This window comes from Labrus bergylta, chromosome 6, assembly GCF_963930695.1.
Source record: "Labrus bergylta chromosome 6, fLabBer1.1, whole genome shotgun sequence".
Classification (NCBI taxonomy): domain Eukaryota; kingdom Metazoa; phylum Chordata; class Actinopteri; order Labriformes; family Labridae; genus Labrus; species Labrus bergylta.
In genome coordinates, this window is record NC_089200.1 from 10272622 (window position 1) to 10298758 (window position 26137).

The 26137-nt window shown below is 43.0% G+C and overlaps 1 protein-coding gene across 3 annotated transcripts; it reads left to right on the plus strand.

The window, feature by feature from the left end:
* The first annotated feature begins 1941 nt into the window (after positions 1-1941).
* LOC110000465 (desmoplakin-A-like) lies at positions 1942-24219 on the plus strand. Of its 3 annotated transcripts, XM_065955695.1 has the most exons (25): positions 1942-2482; positions 4911-5004; positions 5833-5951; positions 6252-6402; positions 7912-8037; positions 8630-8689; positions 9061-9228; positions 9534-9638; positions 9759-9854; positions 10376-10501; positions 10626-10778; positions 10896-11050; positions 11167-11293; positions 11508-11694; positions 12959-13350; positions 13485-13663; positions 13807-13945; positions 14378-14571; positions 14793-14955; positions 15059-15142; positions 15237-15344; positions 15494-15592; positions 16624-18450; positions 19525-22558; positions 22659-22822. In XM_065955695.1, exons 1-25 carry the CDS (start codon positions 2094-2096, stop codon positions 22688-22690), a joined length of 8307 nt encoding a protein of 2768 aa, XP_065811767.1. In that variant the 5' UTR covers positions 1942-2093; the 3' UTR covers positions 22691-22822. The 3 variants fall into 3 exon arrangements, with proteins under 3 accessions (XP_065811767.1, XP_029137198.2, XP_065811768.1); XM_029281365.2 differs by having other exon boundaries at positions 1944-2482; positions 19525-24219; XM_065955696.1 differs by having other exon boundaries at positions 1945-2482; positions 16624-17121; positions 19525-24219.
* The last annotated feature ends 1918 nt before the right edge of the window (positions 24220-26137 follow it).

The following is a 26137-nucleotide window of genomic DNA, read 5'->3' on the forward strand; positions in this document are numbered from 1 at the left end:
CGATGTGTTTGGATAATGACAATTCTGAGCGTCAACGGAAAAAAATTCCCCTATGGAGTCTGGACCCTGGTGGTGGTGGTGAAGCTGATGACTTGATGAGACCGGATGGGTGAAGAATTGATGGATGATGAGTCTGTGAAGACGGGCGGTGATGGGGAGGTGGAGGGGTGCACAGAACATCAGCATGAAGGAACTAAAGGCAGAGAAAGAATCAGCAACCTAACCGCTAGGCCATCTGCGCCCCAATAGTGACTACTTTAATGGTTATTTCTGACGTCCTCTCCTCTTACACAACCATTCCCAGTTTTTGTTTTGTTATTGCAGCTTTGTACCACCTTCTTAAATACATAATGAACTCTGTCAGCGTTAGTCTTTATTTACTCTACCAGTCGCCTTTTTGCAGAACACAGACAAGAAGTTAACAGTTACATATTTATTATGTTTAAAAGGGGAACAGAACGATGATAGGCTGAAAATGAGGGAGGAACACCATGCCATTGGTTAGATGAGAACTGCTGACGAGACAGCTGATTACCCAAAGAGAGCCCCAAGCAAATGACAGCTCGAGAATGACAAAAAGGGATGAATGAGAAAGACCTGACCGTGAAGTCAATTATAGTCTTCCTGACTGAACTGTCGCTAGAGCTTCATATCTATCTTTATTAAGAAAAGTGCAATATAAGTCTAATGTATTATTCTTATCTAGAAAAGTGACTGTGCACACTTTGAAAGCACGGTCTGTAAAGAACACATCTGTTACTTCTGCACTGCACTTGTCATACAAACATACAATACAATAAACAATAAGTATAAACAAAACCAGGGTGTGTCTGAATATATCATTACTCGGTTATCAGTCATTGCTGATTTTTAAAGTTTATCTAGTTCATTGTTCCTTATTGAACTGTCTTCAAACTGTGATAGTAAACGTCATAGTTCTTGTCATTTAAGTGCAGCAGTCAAACTCGTTTTTCCTGAATCACACCCATTCGCTGGAGGCGAGTGTTTATGAGTGTGTGAGTTGGAGAGAGTAAATGGGAAGGGCATGTTGGGTCAAGGTTGAAATTTGAAACGATGGGGCTGTTCGTAATTTCTTCCACTAGATGCATCACCTGGTCAGATGGCTACATCATCATCATCACCACCCGTCATTGCAGCCGTTTGCCTTCAAGCTCTTTAATCCATGCATTTCTTAAGGATGTCAGCGGTTGCAGATTGTAGATGCGTCAAGGAATAAAAAAATCTTAATCTTACAGATACAAGAAAAAAAAAGCAAATTCAGCTCTTCTATAGCAATGTTACTATAGCATATGTTATTTTTGCTCACCAACATGTATTTTCTGTTATGTAGTTATCCTAATGATTTGTTGTATCTGTGTATATGTTTTGTTAAAATACTGGCTTATAAAATCATGCACATGGTCTACTTTAAACCCTTGGATAAAATCATTTTGAAATCTCAAACAGTTCCTCAAAGCAGACAAAATGTCACAAAAAAGGTCCTCACTTTCAATTCTTTCACATACATATTCACTCTGTTTTTTTTTTAAAAGTCTCCTTTAAAAATATGTTTTCAATTTCCCCTCATTTCCCCCACACTACACAAGTTTTTTTTTTTTTTTCTTAAAAAGCAAATATGATGTCCTCAAATTAGCCTACTGTGTCCCTATGATTCAAGGTGCCTTTTCCTGAAATGTTCTCACATTAAAATAATATTGTACGTTTTCAAAAACATCATCATCTCAAATTGCATCGGTCCTTCCTCACTTTTCTGCAGGTGGTATGGTCCCCTCTAGGATAGAAGAATAAGTACGCAAACACACACACACACTGCCTCCAGCTGAGTTTGGAGGGGAGTGTCAGAAGAAAAAAAAACTTTTTGGCTGAGCAGGTTGAGGGAGTGACAGCGGGGTGTGGTCACAGGCCTCCAAAACCGATCCTCCCCTGAAGTTCCGTTGCAGTCTGCAGCAGAGGGTTGGAGGTTCCAGGGCTGACAGGTGGAGACATTTGCAAACTACTGCACCTCTTCTGAGTTTTGCCCCGGTAGGTTCCCACGGTGCGGCTGCGGCTGCCGTTTCCGCGTCAGCGTGAATATGTACGGATCTCAGAATCGCTTGAATATGGGCCGAAGGACAGGTTCCAGAAGCGACCTGACCGGCGGGATGACCCAACAGTACGCGCGGAGCGATGTCGTGCACGGAGGCGGTAATGGATACGAGCCGTACATGGAAGGATACAACAACACCTACACCTTCACAAAGTCCTCCTTGGGCGGAGGCGGCATGACGAGCGGTGGAGGCAGTGGAGGAGGAGTGATGAGCAGTAGCGGTATGATGATGAGCGGTGGAGGCGGTGGAGGAGAAATGATGAGCTATGGAGGCGGTGGAGGAGGAATGATGAGCGGTGGAGGAGGAATGATGAGCGGTGGAAGCGGTATGATGATGAGCGGTGGAGGAGGAACGATGAGCGGTGGAGGAATGAGGTATAGCCTACACTTATTACCTTTACACATAATTAACCTGCGACATTCTCGCTGCCACCTGTTCCCTGTCTTGGCCTCTTTGCAGTCAGTGTATGCCATTAAATATTAAACATGGCAGCTAGTTAAATATCCCAGTATTCATTTCTCCCCTGCACGAGCACACAAAGTTTTCCTTGAGCCTCTGGCATATGTTGCGCAAAGAGCCAATTTGTCAACACACGAGTGATCATATTTTCAGTGAGCATAACTACAGGGAAATGCTTTAACTCCTGCAAACTCAAAAGCATTGATGTTGCACATAATACATTTACACCCGTTGTTCCCAGAAATGTCGTCTCCAGTCCATGCAGTGAAAGTTTGGCAAACACATGACCTTGTGGTTTGTTTGCTGAAGGAGTTAACACATTTATGGGACATAGTTGAGAATGCACAGTGACAGAAGGAGTCCACACTGTGAAAGAAAATGTGTTAACTGCTGCTACAGTTTTCTTCAATTATAACTGAGCTCCTTGCCTGCACAGCAGCTCTCCTCCCTGCAGAGAAATGCTGAGTTTGATTTACAGCTCACATTGAACTGAGAAGTCCCCTCTGCTGTAACAGTTTAACACTCACTCACTCACTCCAGAAACATGTGTGTCGTATTAAGACCTTCCACACCATCACCCACAGAGGAAACATGTCACCAGAGCGGGGCAGAGAGGGCATCTGGCAGACAAGTTTGCAAGATGTTTGACACAAAAACTGTGTCGCTTATATGACATGTACGATGAGGATTCATTTCTGGGTCATATTGTTTCCTCAAAACTTAGAATTTCAGAGTTTAGCATAAATTGTTCCTGCTTTTTATGTTGTTTATTTAACAGGGACACATGCAGTGAACATTGCTTCATATGCCCATGGCTAATTTGCAACCCCCTGTCCCTGGCTCGGCTTTTAGTATCAAAACAGAAGCATTAGACTTAAAGAGATACAAAAATAGTGATACTACACAAATTTAGAGAGAAAAAGTCCCGAAAGTTGCAATTGATTTATATCATTCAGCCGACATGAGCCCCTCACAGATTTTGTTTTCACTTTTGTTGACTGTAAAATATGTAAGTTCCCTATCGTCTAAAGCGGCTGTGTCCCTCTGTTGTGTTCTGTCGGACTGTACAGAGCCGACTTAAATGGCATCTTCCGTGAAAAGGGGCTCTTTATGAACTGGAACAATACAATTCCCTCTGACCGTTGAAGAAAATCTCCCTGGTTCACAAGTCTGAGATACAAAACAACACTTATGAATGATCCCTTTGTTAGAGCAGTCCGTGTAGAGTCCATGTCAAGGGGCTAGACCTTCTCTGTTTTATTTGAAATACTGTGCGTGACTCATTACTGTATTGACCCATATGACTAATATGAAGCAGCCGCAAATTGCACTTTTGAATTACTCGCGAGAAAATTCATAAACAAATGAAGTATTATGCAGTAGGACAGTAAGACATATCATGATAACGACCACTACAAGTTTCAAGTTTTAGTTTTGGACTTCGTACCTTTATTTGATAGGACAGTGGATAGAGTCGGAAACCAGGGAGAGAGAAAGAGTGGGGAATGAGGCCACAGGTCGGACTTGAACCTGGGCCGCCCCAGGACTTGAGGACTACAGCCTCCGTACATGCGGCGCAACCTAACCGCTAGGCCATCTGCGCCCCAATAGTGACTACTTTAATGGTTATTTCTGACGTCCTCTCCTCTTACACAACCATTCCCAGTTTTTGTTTTGTTATTGCAGCTCTGTACCACCTTCTTAAATACATAATGAACTCTGTCAGCGTTAGTCTTTATTTACTCTACCAGTCGCCTTTTTGCAGAACACAGACAAGAAGTTAACAGTTACATATTTATTAGGTAGGACAGCTGAAGAGAGACAGGTCACATTGGGAGGAGAGGGCGAAGAGGACGACATGCAGCAAAGGGGCAAGGTCAGATTTGAAGCCACCTGCTGCCACGATGAGGACTACAGCCTTTGAATATGTTGCACGGGCCTAGCAGATATGGCTATCCAGGCCCCGATATGTACGTCTTTTTAGAACAAAATAAGCACTGAAAGACAGTCCAAAAATGTTTGACAGAACTTGACATTCATCCAAACTTTATCAAATCAACATTTTCATTTAACTCGGTAAAAGAAGACGTTGACGCCTTATTAACTTGGCAAACTGGCCATTGAATTGATGAATTATCACAGAAAATAATCTGTTGTTTAAACAGATGTGTGCAATTCAGAATTGTTGCAGAATAGCTTCATTTTAAGTGAGCGAGCAGCAAAAAAATAAATAAAAGTGTCCATCATACTTTGCAGGATAGGCCTCTAAAAACAATGCAGCTGAAGTTTATCATTATATCATAGAACATGATGTTGATGAGTTCACTCTGCTGCCCCCTGCAGTGCGTCCGGCCTCAGTGCCATCCACCAGAGGGCCATGATCCTGCAGAACCAGTGCCAGGATTACCTGAAGAGATCTGAATACGCCCTGCAGTCTGTGAGTCATTACCTGTTCTGATATGCTTCTTAATAACTCTCCTTTTTCTTAAACCTGTCTGCGTCAGGGCTCATAATTCAAAATGAAAGCTCATTGTGTTGCAGCTTCACTTTTTCTGAAAGAAAGATGCATAATGAAGGACAAGACATGTTTTAGGGGGGACATTGAGTAACTGGATGAGTTTTTTTTTTTTTTAATTGTGGCTGTCAGAATATTTAATTAAAACCAAGTGGCGAGAGAGAAAGCATTTTGTTTACTGCTCTGCTGAATCTTTGAGCCATATTTCATCTTTAAATGAATCCACTGATGGCTTCACGTTGTCAGATTGAGTTCTGCAAACATTTAGGTTACAACACACACACACACACACTCACACACACGCACGCCTCCTCAGCTTTGTGTTTAGCAACTTCTTGTGAATTGCTTGTTTTTCTGCAAAGTTCAACAAACGTTCAGAACACATGGATGTTTTTTCTGCAGGAATGATTTCTGCATGTGATTTATGAGTTTGTTTACTTGATACTCCTCCTCACAGCTGATTGGTTCTGGATGAATTAAATGTTTGAAATGTTAAATATCACTTATAGTAGACTTAACCACACTAATTCCTTTTTAGAAGTAATTTGAACTTCAGTTTAATATTTTTGTCTCCAACCTCTTGACATTTTCAGCATATTAGCACAAATTCACTGTTAGCGCAGAACTGCATTTGCACTTTACACGTTTCAAAGTACACTTTAACTTGCACATTACGACTTTTTTCATATTCTGCATTTCTCATTCTGCACTGTAGTTTTGTTTTATATTCTATTTGTTCGTGCCCTGCAGGGTAATAACCAAGATGCCCAGCGCTACATGGCGATGGCTAAAGAGACCACCGACCAGCTGAAGACCTGCGCGATGGACCTGAGACAGATGGGACAACCCAGTGACAACGTGTTCAGGACGTAAGGAAAAACTCCTCTCTCTTATTCATGCAACAATAAGAAGTAAAAAAGAAAGACAGTAGAAATATCAGACATAAAATCAAGTAACCCACCACCTTTTCCCAGACCCTATATTTATTTTTTGTCATTCAAAAACCAAGTTTCAAGATCCTCAAAAAAGTACAAGGATAGGTTTTAAAGTTTGAAAGGGTGCAAAAGGTCCAGATAGAAGTATTCATGTTGATTTAGTGTTAACTCTCAGGCCCCTGTTTATTGCCCTTTCTGCCGAATTAAAATTTCTGTATCCTCCCGTATCTGTAGCCTTGAGATTTGTAACGACCAGCTGAATGGGGTCCACATGGCCATGTCAGGCACCCTGACGAGGAGGAGGAGCACCAGAGGGAGCTCTGGAGGCTGGGAGGAGCCTCCGAGGAGCTTCCAGGACGCGATGGGCTGGATAGCACAGCAAAAGGTGCGTGCATGCTTTACACCTTAAAAAAACAAGAGCACACGCCCACACATTAACAGAGTTTGCAGCGCTGCAATGTGTGATCTTGCAGCAGGTTAAGGTTCAGGCAGAACTGCAACCCTGATTTTTACCTGATTATATTGATTATTAATGACTGATTTATGGAGTTTAATTTGAGTACTCTGGCTGAAGGACTGTCTAATAAAGTGAATAAAGTAAATCTTTGTACTATAAATGTTGCTGAGGTTTTTTGACCTCTTGAACTCTGGCCATAGAAAGTTATGAAAATGATTGAGAGAACATCATAGCACGGTTATAAAGAACCAATGTTTCAATTCAAACATCCGTTTTTTATCTCAACACGGAGATTAGCTTCATCCTTTCTTTGCATAAATAACAAAAAGTCACATTTACTGCTAAAAATATTTATCATTTCCTTAATAAAAACTATTCTATATTCACATACTTCAAATACATTTAAAAACATTAAGAAGCCTCTCTACATATCTCTCAACATCTTTATACATTTTATTTTATTTACTTTGCATTAGTATTTTTCTGTAACAACAAAAAAGAAACAAGAATATTTCAGCTCGATGCATTAAGAAGTCTTCTTGAAACTGTTTTTAAGTTCATTTATTACCAAAATGGTAAATGGATTTGAGCTTGTAAAGTGCTTTTCTAGTCTTCTGACTACTAAAAAGCGTGTTCACACTGCATGTCACACCTACACATTCACACACTGATGGTAGAGGCTGCTGAGTAAACAGTCCACCAGAAGAAACAAATCCCATTCCTACAAATTCATACACCGCCAACGAAGCAGTGGGAGCAACTTGGGGTTGACACATCAGGCATGTGTTTGCAGGAGCTGGGGATCAAACCCCCGGCCACATGGTTGAAAACCGACTGTCCCACTGAGCCACAGCCGCCCCTGATAACTTTTTTATAGAAAGGGGTTAAACAGTGTAAGTGAAGTGACTGACAGATCTCATTAAACCAGAACACTGCGTACACAACGTTTAGTTCAGACATGAAAGCATTCCTGTGCTGGGAGCTGTCGGAGACACGGCATGAAAGTGGTTACACTCGCGGCAATTATCTCTGACATTAACAACAATGGATTCATGAGGACACAGAAGAAGAACACACAAGAAGACACATTAAACGTTTTAGGGGGAAGTGCTGCAGGGAAACAGACGCTAGAAAGAAGCTTTTGTTTTGGTTTTTATTCGAGGCCAAATGTCTTCTGGTAGATTCCTGACATGTCTTCAGTGAAGAGTCTCATGAATTTACTAGAAACTCCCTGATCCAACTTGTTTCTCTGCCTCACTCTGCTGGGGGAAATCATGCCAAGAACCTGGAGCGGGGGAGGGGCACAACTAAGAACACTACAAATATATTTTTCCAACTTTTTCCCTCACACTTCTGTAGCTGCACTAGCATGCTCATTGTGCATTTTTGCTGTGTGCTAATAATGATGAACTTTTCTGTGTCTGTTTGATGTTTCAGCGTTTGATTGAAACGGCTTCCTGGGGGGACGATGCTGAGACCATCAATCAGCAGCTGAACAGCCACCAGAGGTTTCACAGCTCCATCCAGAGGAGCACCGAGATGGAGCGGGCCAGAGACGAACTGGTGCGCTCACAACACACTTTGTGCACATGCACATGTATGATGTTGCCAAGAAGTAAAGAAGGCAAACCAGTTCTCTTCATGAGCAGAAGCCATTAAATTAAACATTAACTTGGCTTTATTGTGTGAATCTTTTGGAGGGGGCACATCTTGCCGCCCTGTATGTGCTCTGACATCGTCAGCAATATTAAGAGGTTCACTTTCATTAGTGTGACCACAAATTCTCTGTCAGTCACAGATATCAAAATATCAAGAACAACCGGTATTTTTTATTTAAAGGCCACATATTGGAACTGTTTTAGCACAACGGCGGACAAAATTGTCCTTGGCTGGAGCTGCAATTGCCTGTAGCCTGTATTGTTGTGTTAGTAGGCTAATGCTAGCGCATCTTAGTTAGCTCGTAGCTTTACATTAGAGAGACATTTACACAGGAGATACTTGAGTTCTGCTGTATTTACGTGTAAAATGTCACACATTCTTCCTTTAAGGTTTTTCATAGATATATTGAAAATTTTACAGCAACTTATTGCTTTATTTGTTGCTTATATTTTTAAGAAAACTTTCTTTTCTTTTCTTTCCGATTCTCTTCCCACAGGTTAAGAAAGGAGACAAAGCAAGTCTTCATGCTCTGGAACAAGAGTGGGACAGTTTACAGGTAAGAAAAAATACAGGGGCGGAGTCTGAGTGGTTACCCCAAAATCCTGAACTATGATTGTTTGTCAGACGTATGTTAAAATCTTGTTTTTGGGCTGAGTTACAACAGGCAGCGTACTTTAAATCTTGACTTGAGTCATGCAGGGTCTTCTTTTTTTATACACAGCTAGATCACGTACATTTGACACTTTAATGTTCATGGAGATAGAAAGGGTGAAAAAATGATGTTCATTTTTGCAAGCACACTTCACACTTCTGGCCACCCCTGCAGAAGTCAGTGGCCCAGTTCGACCACCCCAGACAAAAAAGTCTTGCTCCTCCACTGGTGTTTGTCTGGCATATATACAAACTTTCTTCCTTCTCCTGTGTCAGAAAATGTCGTTTGGGCGGACCGAGCAGCTGCAGGAACTGCAGAACATCATTCAGGAGATGTCCGAAGAGATCATGTGGGTGAACGAAAAAGAGGAGGAGGAGCTGATGTTTGACTGGGGAGACAAAAACATCGACCAGTACATCCCGAAGAAACAGGAGAGCTACTCGGTCAGTAAAGGGTCGAAAGATCAGAGCGAGTCAGGACAGATTTGGGTTGATTTTGACGCTTCCACGCTACAGAAATCCATGTTGAATTACAATGTTTGTAGCTTGATTCTAGTTGATTAACATTCCTGGCAATCCTGTGAGTCTAAATTACACTAATGCCTCTTTATTGAGTTAATCTGCATCTCATAAGGGAGTAATCATCTGTGAAAGATTTGATTTTGGCAGCTGTAGTCAGTCATCTACTGAGAGAGATGACAGCGAGTACCACCAGCTGTGTGATTTCTGAACCACTTCTTGTACAACAGAAACTGATGAGCTCCCTGGAGGACAAAGAGAAGGACCTGAACAAACTGAAAGCCAAAGTGGACACCCTCCTGAAGAACAACCACCCGGCTGCAGACAAGATCGAGGTGTGGATGCAGCCGATCATCAGAATCGTCTATAAGTAGAAAATTGAGTACAAGCCGTTTGTGAGGGTGCAGGTGGTAGCGTTATATTTGATGCTTGTCTGTGTTTGTGTGTTGCTTCAGGCCTACAAAGACACTCTGCAGACTCAGTGGAGTTGGCTTCTTCAGATCACCAAGTGCATCGACACTCATTTGAAGGAGAACTCGGCTTACAGTCAGGTAACAGTATAAAGCCGCTCTGATTATTCTTATAAGGAAAGACTTTCACATACAGGGTGTAAATCATCACAACAGAATGTTTGTAAAGGGGATGTCACACCACCCACCGGTTTGTGGACTACCTATTTGAGGCACCTAATTAGGGGTTTTTCTTATCAAATTCCATCTTGGTTTTTATCAAGATGTTTTATCGCCGATATTACTAGATTTATAACTTGTTTGATTGCATCTGATTCTGCGTCCTTTCTTGAATGCACTCAGAAGGTTTGGTGTCTAGACTCTGACCTCATCACTCCTCGCAGATTTATATAACATGCAGATATTTAAGGAGTGATGGGATGATACAGTATCCTGAACTCTCCCAGTCAGCGCCTACAGGTGAATGCTGGGATGGTGGTTTGGCTGACTGGTCAGGTCAGAGCTGGCCATGAAGGAGCAGAGGAGAGAGAGACCAGAAATGTCAACCACCCACTTAACGCTTTTATGTTTCTCAAATGTGCATGTTTTTTTTTTTTTAACAGTTCTTCAGAGAGGCTAACGAGACATACAGCTCCCTGCAAAAGGAGCATGAGACAGTCCGTAAAATGTTCACCTGCGACAAGAACACATCACTGGAGGACCTGTTGGACCTCCTCAGGGGACTGGAGGTACAGCAGCTTCTTACAGCAGATCAATCAGCTTTGTCAAAGTGCAGAATAGCAGTGGGGTTTATTATGGCTGTTTCTGACCTGTATCACTTTTAAAACTGATGTTTGATTTATTTGATACCAGAGGGAGAAGGAGAAGATCATGGAGAACAAGAGGCAGGTTCAACATCTGGTCAACCAGTCCAAGAACATCGTGAGGCTGAAACCCAGAAACCCAGAAGATAAGAGCAGCAGCCAGATCATCGTCAAGTCGCTGTGTGACTTCAAACAAGACCAGGTCAGTTTTATTCTTTGTCTAGCGTCTTTGAATACTTAGAAAAGCGCAAAAAAAAAAAATCAAATGCATTATTATTATGTGTTTATTGATCAAATTCATTTTCATCGGGCTCCACAGAAGGTGATCTGTAAGCACGACGAGGCGATCCTGAAGGACAACAGTCAGCGCAGTAAGTGGAACGTTACAGGCCCCGGAGGACTGGATATGACGGTGCCCTCTGTGTGCCTACTGGTCCCACCTCCCAACCCAATCAGCATCAGCCTGGCCAACAAGTGAGACAATAACTCATTGACTATTCTCGTTGTAGAAGAAGACACACGACACCTTGTTGTTGTTGTTGTTGTTGTGGTGCATTAAGATTCAAACTTCTGACATGTGTGGTTGACAGGAACGAGCAGTACTACGACGCCATCATGTCCATCTGGAATCAGCTGTACATCAACATTAAGAGTCTGGTCGCCTGGCAGTACTGTCTCCTGGATCTCAAACGCATCAACTCGCTCACCATCTCCATGGTGAGTCAAGGGTTAACTTAACTTTGCAGTATTTGTGCAATTTCGACAACGTGCAGGAGTTTGCCTGCCATTTTTGGTAATTAAAAGCATTAATTTGCCCAACATTTGGTGCATGGGACTTCTATTTTTGTTGCCCTGGTAATGAAACAGGTATTGATTATTACTATTATTACTATGGCAACCGTACAACCATGATGGGTGTGTGTGTGTTCAGCTGGCCAAGATGCGTCCCGAGGAGTACCGCCAGCTCATCAAGAGCTTGGAGATTCACTTTGAGGAGTTCAAGTTGAGCTCCGTGGGCTCCCAGATGTTTGGAGATGAGGACAAGAGGACCATAGAGAGCCAGTTCAACGGAGCCCAGAACCACTACGAACAGCTGGTGGTGCAGCTGCCCACATACAGTCAGTGTTATACTAACTATACAGTCATGATCGAGACCCAGAATATGAATTTGTGTCACGGGTGGATGTGTTATTGTATTACCTCGCTGTGGCTGAAGGACTGTGAGACGATTACTGTTTTCAAACTAGCGCTCTTAAAAGATTCTAGAAAATGTCAGGACAAGAGGCGTCATCTACATCCATCATCATTATTATCAGCCATCAAAGCTCTTTTCCGACTGCTGTTTCAAGCCACGATGTTCACGCCCCTGTGACATTTCGTTTCAATCTGAATGTTGCGGAAGCGTAATAGGGGGGATGAAGTAAACCCCCCTCTGTACCGTCCTCATGTGAGATATTCTACTTCTTAAAGATCTTGAGTATTTAACAAATTACTGTTTACACAGATAGGAAGTTACATTATGACCAGGGATGCACCGATGCATCGGATCAACATCGATATCTGCCAATATCTGCAATTAATGTGGCATGAACCGATGCAAGTAGCCGATGTTTATCTGTTGAGTCGAATCAATTTAATGCTGACATCTAGTACACCTTACTACTGACTCAGAGGAGAGGTTTTCTAATGGGCAGATGAAGTCACCTGTTTTTATTGCCAACATGAGAGAAAATGTGGGAGTCTGAACCAAACCGAAAGAAGTCATGAATCAAACATCGGTATCGGCAATTGGCTCAATCGTTAATTCAAACATTGGTATCAAGTGCAGTTCAAGTTTAAGTATCGGCACTGATTTTCCCAATCATTGCATCTCTAATTATGACCACTAATCTAATGCAATCCAATTCAACAGCTCTATCTTAAATTCTACTTTTATGAAGCTTCTACATTTCTACATTTTCAGTTTTTACTGACATGGTCAGAACACTGATACATTTATTAATTAGAGTGTGTTGCATTGCCCACTACATTAAAATACATGAGGCGAGATGCATATTAGGCGCTCTTCTTCAGCGTGTAAAACATGCACAGGTGTGATCAATTTATTCTGATAGGCAAAACAAAAAAATTGCCTGTTACATGCTGAAGAAGAGTGTTCGTTTGGCAATTAAATATAAAATTTAGCATTGGAGTGCTGTCCAAATCGTTTTCCTTTTTTAAACATTTTTCGGGAATCAGCACCCAGTTGTTTTACGTTGAAAGGGAGTTGAGTGTGTTTTTGTCTATCATTATTTCTACGAGATAAATATTAGGATCCGATAACTAGCTAATAGTCATCACTATGACCAGTTATAACAAATCTCATCTTGTGTCTACTCACAGTTATACAGGAAGAGACAGAAGTTAATCAAGCAGCTGAGCTGCAGCGCCAACAGGAGCTGCTTTTACTCCAGCAGCAGCAACAAGCTGCAGCCGAAGCGGAGGCCAGGAGGCTGGAGGAAGAAAGGCGGAGAGCCGAGCTGGAAAGGCAGGCGAGGAAGAAAGCAGAGAGAGAGGCGGCAAAAAAAGATCAAGTGATCAAGTGCGAAGTCGTGAAAGGGGTAAAGGCAGACCCGGGGAAGAAGAAGGGAGTCTGCTGTTCTCGAAGCTTGTCTGAGCTGCACGCGCTCAGACTGAGGCTGGATGGCGCTGAGGACACGCTGAGTCAGCACGTTCACATCTGTCTTGGAGACGACGGGGTGCACGACTGCGGCATCAAGATCTCTCAGTTAGAGGTAGACACCAAAAGCCCACGTGGAAGCGTGTAGCCGTTAAAGCTCTCTCTTCTTCTTCTCATTATGAATACTTTATTGTTATTGCAAAAACTGTAAGTGTGTGTGTGTGTGTGTGTGTGTGTGTCGTCCTGCAGATGGTGCAGCGTGACGTCGACTCGATGCGTGAGGAATTCTTGCGTCTGAGGGAGCGTATCGTGAAGGAGCTGGAGGGCATGACTGATGCAGATAAAGCTCAGTTCCTCTGCAGTGAGATTGGAATCATTGACCAAAGACTGGCCAGTTTGGATTCCAGCTCATCTGCTTACCTACAGCGGTAAGAACTCAAAGAAATACTTAAAGTCTTCTTTCTTAGCTCTATTTATTTAGAAGGGCTCAAAGAAACTCATCAAGACAGACATTTTTTTTCAGCAATGGCTTTCTCTGCTTCTAAACCATCTCTTCCTCTCTCTCTTTCAGGCTGCAGGCTCTAAGGAACATGCTGGATAGTGTGGCTCGAGCTGAAGACATTGTGAAAGTGTACGAGGCGAGACTGACAGAGAAAGAGACCACCTCTCTGACTCCCATTGAAGTGGAGGAGTACATGTCGGCCCTGATGGTATTTTTTAAAACATATAACATTTAAGTACCATACATTTATTGCAAAAGTCACTGCAGTTTCTCAGCAGGATGTTGGGGTTTATGCTACCCAAACAGTAGACGATTTAGGCCGATTTTGAGCCTAATTTGCCCCCCAAGAATCCAAAAAAGTGTGTGGTGTTACTGCAATTATTTTACTGCTCCCCATTGAGTTAGGGCCTGCCCAATCTGGAATCCTAAATGTCAAACATGTTTGATTTTTATGACTCCTGGTTGCACCGCCTCTGAGGTAATACCCGAAGCAGCCAATGAAAGTGGGCAGACTTGGAAGCGTCACCAGCCCGATATTTGCATATTTAGACAACTCACCGTCAGCTTGTGCTGCAAATTTTACCTGTAAGATCTTGATGACGCTTTAGTCTGAACCTTTCTCTGTGTTGTCATTTCATAGAAAATGAAATCAGACCTGGATCAGAAGAAAGACATTCTGGCCTCCATGGAGGCAGAGCTGGCCAAGGCCAGTCACTGGAACGGCCAGGTGGGGGCGCCTTTCCACCGGTGTGACATTATGCTGTCCAAATACAACGAGCAGGTGAGCCAGCTGTCAGACCGCTGGAGACGAATCGTGGGCCAGATTGACACCAGGTATGTTTCTGCCTCTCTGATCTGTTAATGATCAAGTGTTCTAAAGTGCTTTTTGAATGTATTTTTTTATTAGCTCCTTCAGAAGTTAGTGTGAAGGTGAATCTTTGTTTATTAATAACAGCTTCTTACATCCTCAGATAGAGAGCACCTCTTTTAAACAAACCTGATCTTCTTAGAGCTTAGTGTAAAAAAGTGTCTCCGGTGTCTCCCTTCTTGTTCAGGGTCCAAGATCTGCAGTCGTATGAGCCTCAGCTGCAGCGCTACAAACAAACCAGCTCCTCCCTCAGTGACTGGATTGATACTACAAAGAGAAGACAAGACTCCCTGCAGGCCACCAAGATCAATAGCATCGAAGTGCTGAAAGAGCACATTAACACCCAGAAGGTCTCTCCACCAATCCTTAACTACTGTCTTTAAACTTCTATGTTTGGGCTCTGTGTCCATGTGTGTTCAGACACCTGACCTCTTTTATTATTGTCTTCTCAAGGCTCTGAACTCAGACATCAAATCCAAGAGAGGGACAGTAGACATCGTGCTGAGGGACAATGAAGCCTGTGTGACTTCTATCAAGGTAAGGAGCTCCACTTCATTTTATATCTACAGACAGAGATGTTCTTCTCATGGATTCCATGACTTTGTTTCGTGACTCTTTGTTTGTTCTACAGGACTATGAATCAGACCTCAACTCTTACACGTCTGGTTTGGAGACTTTGCTAAACATCCCGATCAAGAGGACCATGCTGAAGTCGCCATCGATGGATCTTAATCAAGAGGTAATGAAAAACATTAACCCGACAGTGACTTTTGGCATTAATCTGAAAATATTTGACCCTTTTACTCCCTAATTTAGGGAGCGGATTGTTCAATGAAAACTGCGGGGAAGTTCATTGAAGTGATGTGAATTTGTTTTTCTGTCTGTCAGGCTACACAGCTGCAGACTCGTTACATGGAGCTGTTCACTCAGTCTGCTGACTACTACAGATATCTGGGAGAGCTGCTCAAAAACATGGAGGAGCTCAAGGTACTCAAGTTGTATTTTTTGGTCCTTTGAATATTTATGTCTTGCTTTGGATGTTTGAAGTTTTGCTCATGGTGTTTGTAACTGTATATATGTTATGGATGGATGGATGGATGGATGGGTGGGTGTGTGGGTGGGTGGATGGAATGATGGATGGATGTATGGATAGGTGGATGGATGGATGGATGGATGGATGGATGGGTGGGTGGGTGTGTGGGTGGGTGGGTGGATGGAATGATGGATGGATGGATGGGTGGGTGGATGGATGGATGGATGGGTGGAGGGATGGATAGGTGGATGGATGGATGGATGGATGGATGGGTGGAGGGATGGATAGGTGGATGGATGGATGGATGGGTGGATGGATGGATGGATGGGTGGATGGATGGGTGGATGGATGGATGGGTGGAGGGATGGATAGGTGGATGGATGGATGGATGGGTGGATGGATGGGTGGATGGATGGAATGATGGAGGGATGGATAGGTGGATGGATGGATGGATGGATGGGTGGATGGATGGGTGGATGGATGGGTGGATGGATGGATGGATGGATGGATGGACTACTTAATTAATCGCCATGGGGGAAATTGTGTTGTTGTAGCAGCCATAACTAGAAATTACATTAATGGACTACATGGAAATAGCACACAAAAATATATGTTACAAAAACCTTGAGCAGAAAGATATTCAGGGAATGTGACGAAGAAAACAGAAAAAACACAATGATAAGGAATCATGTCCTGGCGTTAGCTGCAGATTTAGACCAAGAAATTCAGCCCTCCCAAAAAAAGAGTCGGTTTAGTTTCTCCTCCCCCGTTACTGTTGACAGATATGAAATCAGAAGTCCTGCCCCTTCTGATTTTGGTTGTTCAGTGAGGGAGAAGTGATTCTGACGAGCAGGGTGATGGTGAACTTGGAACCCTTAATGCTGGATGTTGGGTGATTCCATGAATAACTTGAACCCTTTAAAACTGAAGGAATGCTCTTGGAGAATGTTCCACTGAATTCATCTTTGCTTTGTCTTGCTTACAGATGCGTAACACCAGGATTGACCTTTTAGAAGAAGAACTCCGCCTGCTGAGAGAAGACATGCATGATCGAAACTCCAAGAACAAATCTTTGGAAGATGCTCTTGCTCGCGCTCAGCTGGAGCTGAACATGTCTAAAGACCAGCTGCAATCGATGGAAGAGGTGAAAGTAACCACAGCGCGGCAGGTCAACGCTACCAGGGAGAGCCTGGACAGCACCCAGAGCCAACTGGCAGACCTCAACGATCAGGTTACACGTCTCAAGTATTTGCTTGAGGAAGAAAAGAGGAAGAAGAGGCTGGCAGAGGAGCGCTACACTCATCAGCAAGAGGAGTATGAATTAGTGCTGAGTAGGAGACAGAAAGAGCTGGAGACGGTTAGCTGGTCCAAGGTGGATTTAGAGAAGAGTGTTGCAAATAAAGAGCAGGAGATTGAACAGCTGCGGCGGCAGCTGGCAGATGAGGCATCGAGGGTGAAGGAGCTACAAAAGGAGATTTCAAAGGTAAGGAGCCAATGCAGTATGGAGATCAATAATTTAAAACTCAACTTCGAATCCCAGATCCAAGTTAGCCGCACAGACGTGCAGAGGCTGGCAGCCCAGAAGGATGAGGATACGACTGAGCTCCGGCTGCAGTATGACAGGACTGTGGCAGAGAGGAACGATCTGGAGGAGGAGCTCAGGAGGCTCAGGTTGTCTCTGAACCAAGCTGAGGAAAAAAGGAAGTGGGCAGAAGAAGAAACTCAAAGTCAGCGTGCTGTCATCACAGAGGAAGGGCGCAGGAGGAGAGAACTGGAGAGTAAGGTGGACGGGCTCATGAGGCAGAGAGATGAACAAAGCAGCCAGTATGAGGAGGAGCTGGCTGATGTCTTGAAGCGACTGCAGGATAAAAGTGAGGAGCTGGTCTACATCACACACAGTCTGGAGGAGGAGACCCGGAGGAGGAAGACTATAGAGGAAGGGCAGGATGTCCTTGAACAGACCTTGTCCCAGCTGCAGTCGAAGCTGAGTAGTTCTTCAATGACTACTGCCCAGCTTCGGGAGTGCAAGGATGAGCTCGAGAAGTTGCGTCTGGAACTGGAGAGGGAGAGCAAGGAACGAAGCAGAGTAGAACAGAACATGAGCAGGTTACAGGGGCGCATGAAGGACCTTCAGGCTATGAGAGATGGGCTTGAGAGTCAAGTGGAGAACCTGAGGGTGGCTAACCAAGAGGAGATAGCTAGAAGAAAGCAGATAGAAACAGAACTGGACAAGACCACCACAACAATGACAGAGTACAACCGCACCATTAATACGCTACGCCAGAGCCAAGAGAATGCCAGCATGTCAGGGAAGAGAGTTGAAGAAGAGCGTCTTAGGTTGCAGGGGGAGCTGGAGGAAAGCTTGAGACAAAACAAAACCTCTGAAGAGCAAACGAAACGGCTTAGTACTGAGCTGAAGGCCCTGCAGCAACAACTCCTCCAAGAGCAGGCCAGAGTCAAAGAGGCAAACTTTAAGAATGAGAGTCTGTACAAAACTATAGAGGAGAGGAATATTGCGCTGAATGAAAGCACCTCTGAGGTTCAAAGGCTGAAGGACATGACAGAGAGCCAGACCAGAGAGAGGCTGAGGCTGGAGGAAGAGCTAAGGACAACCCGGCAAGAAAAAGTGGAACTCCTGAAAACCAAACAGGGACACAATGATGAGCTATCCTCCCAGATTACAGCCCTGCAGCTGCAGCTTCAGGCCAGTGAGCACAGCAATGTAGATTACCGAAACCTGGTCTCAGAGCTCTCCTCGGAGAGGGAGAAACTCATGCTGGAGGCTGAGAAAATACAAAAGCAGGCCACCGAGGTACATGGAAGTTTGACACTTAAACATGGAGTGGTCTCGTCTTTCCAAATCAGAGCCCTAATGTGGATCAATCAAGTAGCAATCACTGTCTGTAGGCAAACATATACTTGCATGCTGAACCTCCTCTAGAACCCCATGTAGATGCCCCCCTCTTGTTAACTCTGATTTGAACACATACGTCTGTATGAGTTTAAATAGGCCTGCATGCAAAAGCTTTTGTATTCACTGCCTGTGCTGATAAAGCTGAGCCGTCTGCATGCTTTTATGGCTGTGTTTCTTTCACCGTGAATGATCAAATATGTCAAAGATGTGATTACTGCCAATCTGTTAGTCATGTTTTAGTTGTTCTGTTAGACACATTTTGCAAACTTGTAAATACAGCACGTATACTCTGAAAAGATCAACAGATAAAAATCTTTATCATTCAGATATTTTAAGCAATTTACGAGCTGTCTGTCAAGATTGGCACCCATCTGTTAGCATTTTCTATTTGTGCTGTTTTGAAAAGTTGCAACATGTAGATGAAGACATTAGAATCTGTAGAAGTTCATAGTTAGAATAGTTGGTCTGATATTTTCTTGTTACAGTTAATATAAACAATGTACCGTCTATGGGCTGGGAAGGTTGAGTGGAAAATTACAATTAATAAGCTTTCTCAAAATTGTATTATCTGTCTATCCTCTGGATGTTTTCCTCATCCAGAGGATACAAATTAAGCTCACAAAGAAATAGATAAAATGTGCCATCTCTACTCTAATACCATTACCTATCATTTTGACTTCCCAGTCCTGCAAGACATCGTCCCAATTATATGGTTTCTGAAGGTTAAAGTAGTTTGTGCAATGCATAGATATGTCGGAGGAATGCACAGGGACTTGCTACTTAATGCTACTTTCATCAAAGCTTATTTTGTCAGGATTTAAAGAAATACAGATTGCAGGATAAAAAGAGGGGCTACTGCGAGGACATAAAAACATTTAATTTGCAACATCACTGTATATCACCTAACTTGTTTTGTGTTTACTAACTTTTTGTCTATGCCCTCTCTACTCTCTTTCTTCTGTTTTTCTGCAGATCACAGCCACGATGCAGTCAATCCAATCTAAGTACAATGACATTGTGATTGAGAGAGATGATCTGTTACGTAGACTGAGACTGTCAGACAATGACAGAAGCAGCCTCCAAAGGCTAGAGGATGAGCTCAATCGCCTTAAACTGTCCCTCGAGTCTGAGCTTCGCAATAAGCAGCGTCTACAGGACGAGAATGATAGGTTAAAGAGAGATGTAAGTAACTGGAAGGTCCAGTTTGAAAGCAAGCAGGAGGTGATCAAGCAGTATGAAACGGACAAGAACCGTCTGGAGAGGGAAAAGAATTCGCTGAACAGCGAGATAGAGAGGCTGATGAGACAACTCAGGGAGCTTGAAGAGATGTATAAAAGTAAGCTGTCAGCCATTCAGAAAGAACTGAATGACATGGCTGTTCTCAGACAAAACATGGAAGCTGAGCTGAGGAAATCTAGAGAGACTCCAGCCTTGGATGCCTCCGGTGTGATTTTCGATGGAGTCCGCAAAAAAGTCACAGCAGACCAGTTGCTTGACTGTGGTGTTTTGGACAACCTAACATTTAGCCAGCTTGCAAAGGGGCATAAGACTGTTCCTGAAGTATCTGCTGACAAAAAGATTAACCTGAAGGGTACAGGCCCAATAGCTGGGGTGATAGTTGAAGGCCAGAAAGGTTCAGGATCTGCGAATGGTCTCCTATTCAAAATGACATTCGCTGAAGCCAAGAAAGAGAATCTTCTTCCATCAGATAGCATCGATCTGCTACTGGATGCTCAGGCCGCCACAGGCCACATAATTGATCCCAGGACCAATCAGAAGTTTACAGTTGAGGAGGCATGTGACCAAGGTCTGGTTGATGAAAAGGACAAAGCAAGGTTGCTAGCAGCAGAAGCAGCAGCTGTAGGATACAGTGGTTCTGCAACAAGCAAACCCCTTTCAGCATATGAGGCCATGAAGAAAGGACTTATTAACAAGAACACAACACTGCGCCTCCTACAAGCCCAGGAGGCTGTGGGAGGCATCCTAGATCCAACACTCAGTGTGTTCCTTCCCAAAGAGACAGCCATTGAGCGTAAACTAATGGATGATAACATATACCGTGCTCTGAATCAAAGACCTGAGCTCTACCTGGACCCAGAGAGTGAAGAGGGTGTAACATACATGTCACTGAAGAGGAGATGTAAGGTAGAGCTAAACACTGGCCTCCTGTTTCTTCCTGTCCCTGAGAAGTTAGATCCCTCTAAACTTGTCTTTGATGGTGTTCGCAAACCTGTGACAGCCAAGCAGCTGGTTGATTGTGATGTGCTAGACAGGCAAACGTTAAAAGATCTGGAAAAGGGGAAGAAATCTGTCTCAGAGGTGTCTTTGGATAAGAAGGTCTACCTAAAGGGGACTGGATCGATCGCTGGTGTGGCTGCTGGACCTTTAGGGAAAATGTCTCTAACAGAGGCCAAGAGACAGAAGCTCATGACTGCTGACTGTGCAGATCTGCTTCTAGATGCCCAGGCAGCCACTGGTCACATCATTGACCCAACAACCAATGAAAAGCTGAAAGTAGAGGAAGCATGTGCCATCGGATTGGTGGACAATAAGGATCGAGGTAGACTCCTAGCAGCAGAGGCTGCTGCTGTGGGTTTCAAGGACCCCAGAACAGGGAAGCCTCTTTCAGTGTTTGAAGCCATGACGAAGGGACTGATCGATCAGAAGACAGGGCTACGTCTGCTGCAAGCCCAGGAGTCTGCAGGTGGCATTCTAGACCCAACCCTTAGCGTGTTCCTCCCCAGAGACATGGCTATAAAGCGAAACATTTTGGATGAGGACCTCTGTCGTGCTCTAAACAAGAAGCCTGAATGCTACCTTGACCCAGACACCCAACAAGGAACTACCTATATAGCTCTGAAGAAAACATGCAAAGTAGATCCAAGCACAGGGCTTCTGCTTCTTCCTGAACCTAAAAAGCCTGTAACAGTCCAGGGGCTTCGGGACCAGGTGTCCGTCATGGATCTAGTGGATGCAAATCTGCTGAAACGTTCTGATATGGATAAACTGAGGGAGGGCAGATTGACAAGCAGGGACATTGAAGACCGTCTGGGATCCTATCTGAGAGGTTCTACCTGCATAGCAGGAATTTACGATGAGGCCAATGAGAAGGTGCTGACCATTTATCAGGCCATGAAAGATGGACTGTTGAAACCTGGGACCACTCTTGAACTACTTGAGGCCCAGGCTGCTTCAGGCTTCATAGTTGATCCTGTCAACAACCATTTCCTGAGTGTAAGTGATGCCTACAGTAAAAGACTGTTTGGTCCAGAGTATAAAGACTCCCTTCTATCAGCAGAGAGGGCTGTGACTGGCTACCAAGTGCCTGGCACAGACAAGGTTATCTCCCTCTTTCAGGCCATAGAGAGAGGTCTAGTGGAGGAAGGTCATGGTATCCGACTGCTAGAGGCACAGATTGCCAGTGGTGGTATCATTGACCCTGAACACAGCCATCGTATTGATGTGGACGTAGCCTACGAGAAGGGTTACTTTGATGAGAGAATGAACAGGGTCCTGAGCAGTCCGAATGCTGAAACTAAGGGTTTCTTTGACCCTAACACAGAGGAAAACCTAACCTATAAGGAGCTTAAGAAGGCCTGTATCAGAGATAAGAAGACTGGCCTCATCCTTTTGCCCATCATAGACAAGTCAAAGCTGGAGTCGACGACGAGAAAGAGGAGAGTAATAATCGTTGACCCGGAGACAAATAAAGAGATGACAGTGCGTGAAGCATTTGACAAAGGATTGATCGATTACGACACATTCATCGATCTGTCTGAGCAGGAGTGTGAGTGGGAAGAGATCACTATTACTGCTCCGGATGGTTCCACACAATTTAAGTTAGTTGACAATAAGACAGGAAGAGAGTATGATATTACTGAGCTGCTCGAAAAGAGAGTGATTAGTCAGTCAGATCTAGATCAGTACAAATCACGCATCATCACCCTTACTCAGTTTGCAGATATCATAACAAAGAAGACCAGAGGGCTATCAAGACCATCAGCAGGTAATTCCTCTCTGAAATCTTCATCATCTTCTTCTTCAAGAACTTTAGCCCCCCAGGGTTCATCTTCAGTGACATTTTCATCATCATCTTCTTCTTCTAGAACATCAGCAACGCCAAGTATGGCGTCAGTGACATCACCATCAAGTTTGAGAAAATCAGGAGGGTCAGCTTCATCAACTTTGACAGCCTCCTCATCATCATCAGCTCCACCCAGACCCTCATCACCAACCCTTACCAAAATGACCACAACAAGAACTACCACTCTCACAGAACGAAGCTCCAAATCAAGCATTATTTCTCGGGACATGCCCGACTGTGGCAAAAGTTTATCCAGTGTATCAGTTACTCTGTCCTCCCCTGTTGTAACTATAGGTGAACAGGAACCTGTAGGTGCAGTCTTTGACACAGAGAATTTTGAGAAAATATCCATCTTTGAGGCTTTAAATCGCGGTCTGGTGGATACTATCACCGCCCAGAGATTGCTGGAGGCCCAGGCATGCACTGGAGGAATCATTAATCCCAAAAATGGCAACAGGCTTGGCATCCAAGAGGCTTCACGTCTTGGCATTATAGATGAGAACATGGCCTCCAAGCTTAAGCCTGCCCAGAAAGCTTACGTTGGCTTTGAGGATGTAAAAACCAGGAAGAAGATGTCTGCTGCAGAGGCCATTAAGGAGAAATGGCTGCCATATGAGGCAGGGCACAGGTTCCTGGAGTTCCAGTATATAACTGGGGGCTTTCATGACCCAGAAACAGGCTGTAAAAGAACCATACAAGATGCTTTGCAAATGGGCTGGCTGGACGAGAGGACGGCTCAGAAGCTCCAAGATGTCAAAAAGCAAACAAAGAACCTGACATGCCCAAAGAGCAAACTTAAGATCTCATACACAGACGCTCTGGATAGCTGCATGTCGGAGGAAAGAACCGGAGTTCGAATGCTTCCTGCATCATCAGTATCTTCCAGTGGGATCAGCAGTCCTTACAATGTCTCCTCTGCTCCCGGATCCAACACTGGCTCAAGGAGTGGCTCTCAAAGGGGCTCCCGCAGAGGCAGTCTTGACTTAGGCTCCCCGGCCGCAACAACTAGTCGCTACACCTTCAGCTCCTTCACCTCTTCCAAATAAAGAGTATTCCAATATATCTTGATCACAATATTGAAAAAGGTGTGTTGTATAGTAAATAAGATGCCTTGATAATCTTTTTCAAACTTTTGGATAGTTCTAAATTTAAGCTTTGATGTTGCTATGCTTTTAAAAATGTTGTACTTGCAAAAATCAGCACAATCAAATCAACACTGCCAAGGTATTTCTTGTAGAATTGGACTAAAGTATGAATGCCATCAATCTTGAGGTAACTGGTTAAAAAAGTTTATGCTGATGAAATTGTTGATGCCTTTGTCCTTGGAAATGTCTACCATTTTCTTACATTACTCATATATTGCCTATCTTTGAAATGTTTTTTCTTTTTAAGCTTTGCACTGGTAAATGGTCGTATTAGACATGTAAAATGGCTTTTTGTGAGGGAAGGGGTTAAAAATACTGACATACTCGTTTTTTTTTTGTTTTTACCATATCATTCATAATCATTGGTTTCCTGCTGATAAGTGCTATTGGTTTTGTAACAGTTTCTGAATATATCAAATTAAAAGGGTATTTTGCTCATGTTGATTCATGACTGTTCTTATTACAGAGAATGGAAACACCTTTGGGTAGCATCATGAGAAATACCATGTTTTTTTAGATAGGCTATTCCTCTTTTTGTTCCTCTTTGTCTCATGTCGTTCAAGTAAAAAGGAACTGGACCCAAATGCAGAACTAACGAAATGTTCATTAAACAAGAAACAAAAACAAAAACAAACAAAAACTTATTGTATTGAAAAAGTCCAAAAAGGGAAACCAGGAGCCACAAGGAAAACAGTGAAGAAGACAACTCACATTGATATCCCACATGCTGTAGATCGACAACAAGAGGGAAGGAAAACTGAGACTAAATAGAATGGGTAATCAAACACAGGTGAAGACATAGAGGGCAATCTGAACTGGAGGGAAACACACAGGAACACTAAAGATATAATACACAAGGGGTAAAAACTACAACATAAAATCAGGAAAAACTAAAGACACAGAGAACTCAAGAATGTAACAATACACACTAGAACAGAGAAACACGAGGATAAGAAATGACTAAATAAAACAGGAGACACTAAAGACTAAACTAGGAAACACCAGGGAAAACAAGCAGCACCAGGGAAAAATGAGAAAAACTAAAACAAGTTAATCTAAACTCTGATAATACAAAAACTAAACCTAACCAAATGATGACTCTTTGTTGTCGTTTGAGTACGAAATGTGAAGTTGACCTTAAAACTCTGATAAAGTCCATCGATGAATGACTGACTTACAATAAGATAATAAGTAAAAGTTACAGTATCTGAAAAGGAGTAGGAAAAAGTCAAAATTACATATCCCTACCCCATCTCATTTTTCTTCTATTATATTATTCCAACAAATGCTCACAATTATTTACAACCTATCTCCAGTTCCTTTTTCACCTAAAATAAAAAAAATAACAATCCTATATCCACCCAGTGTTACAACATATAAAGGAATACCCCTAAAAAGCTTTTCCTCTTTCATTTAGGCCTGTCAGAAATATATTTTTTTGTAAATTTTGATAGAGGACACAAGACCATTGAGATCAGTCATTTGCTCAGATTCAAGTTAATCAATTATCACCTCCTACAGTCAGTCAGACCGGACATTTAAATAGAAATAATACGAACACCTACAGAGCTCAAATGATGGGTCTTACAGTTATGTTTTTGGTTACCTGTACATAAAGGCATCAAAGGAAATGAACTGGCAGACAATGTGGCCAAGTAAAATACTCAAGTTGACTTCAACATCAGTCAGGATCAGAACAATGGTTTTAAATAATCCAAAGGAGGGTTGGTGAAATGATGAGTATCAGGAGACATTAAACAATGACATCTAGACCAAGCTTTGGACATACTGGATTAAATAGCACATTATTTATAGTAGGAAAACATAATACAGGCAGATTTGAATACTGTGGACAAGAAACAGTAACATGTTATTCACACTGTCAGAAGTTTGAGGTATAGACCTATGAAAACAGCTGATTAGCCTCAGCAGAATAATGGAACGATTGGATATCATGTATTTTGTTAAGGTAATATGATTTTATTTCAGTTGCCACGTGATTGAGAATCTGAATCCCACAACAACACACTCTAATTTGACTGGTTTCCACGATAAGATCAATTTCTAGCTGCTCTGTGGTAACCATGGACACCATCAAGAGTTGCAAGAGTGCAGTAGGATAGAATGTTTGGGTTGCCTGGCAACAGTCTAGAGGAGCTAAGATAAGATAAGATAAGGTATACTTTATTCATCCCAGCAGGGAAATGTAGGTGTTCCAGCAGCCAGCATACATACAAACACACAACACAACACATACATACATACATACATATCCCACCCATACAAAAAACACATGAGCCCACAATACAGTTTGATATATGATATACGCAACTCAGGCTAAAGTTTAAAAATTTAA

Bases quoted from the DNA above. Each gene is read 5' to 3' on its own strand.
- LOC110000465 (XM_029281365.2), top strand. From the start codon at position 2,094: ATGTACGGATCTCAGAATCGCTTGAATATGGGCCGAAGGACAGGTTCC. The intron at 6,403-7,911 runs GTGCGTGCATGC...TTGATGTTTCAG, and splicing joins GCTGGATAGCACAGCAAAAG to CGTTTGATTGAAACGGCTTC. The intron at 13,664-13,806 runs GTAAGAACTCAA...TCTCTCTTTCAG, and splicing joins TCATCTGCTTACCTACAGCG to GCTGCAGGCTCTAAGGAACA.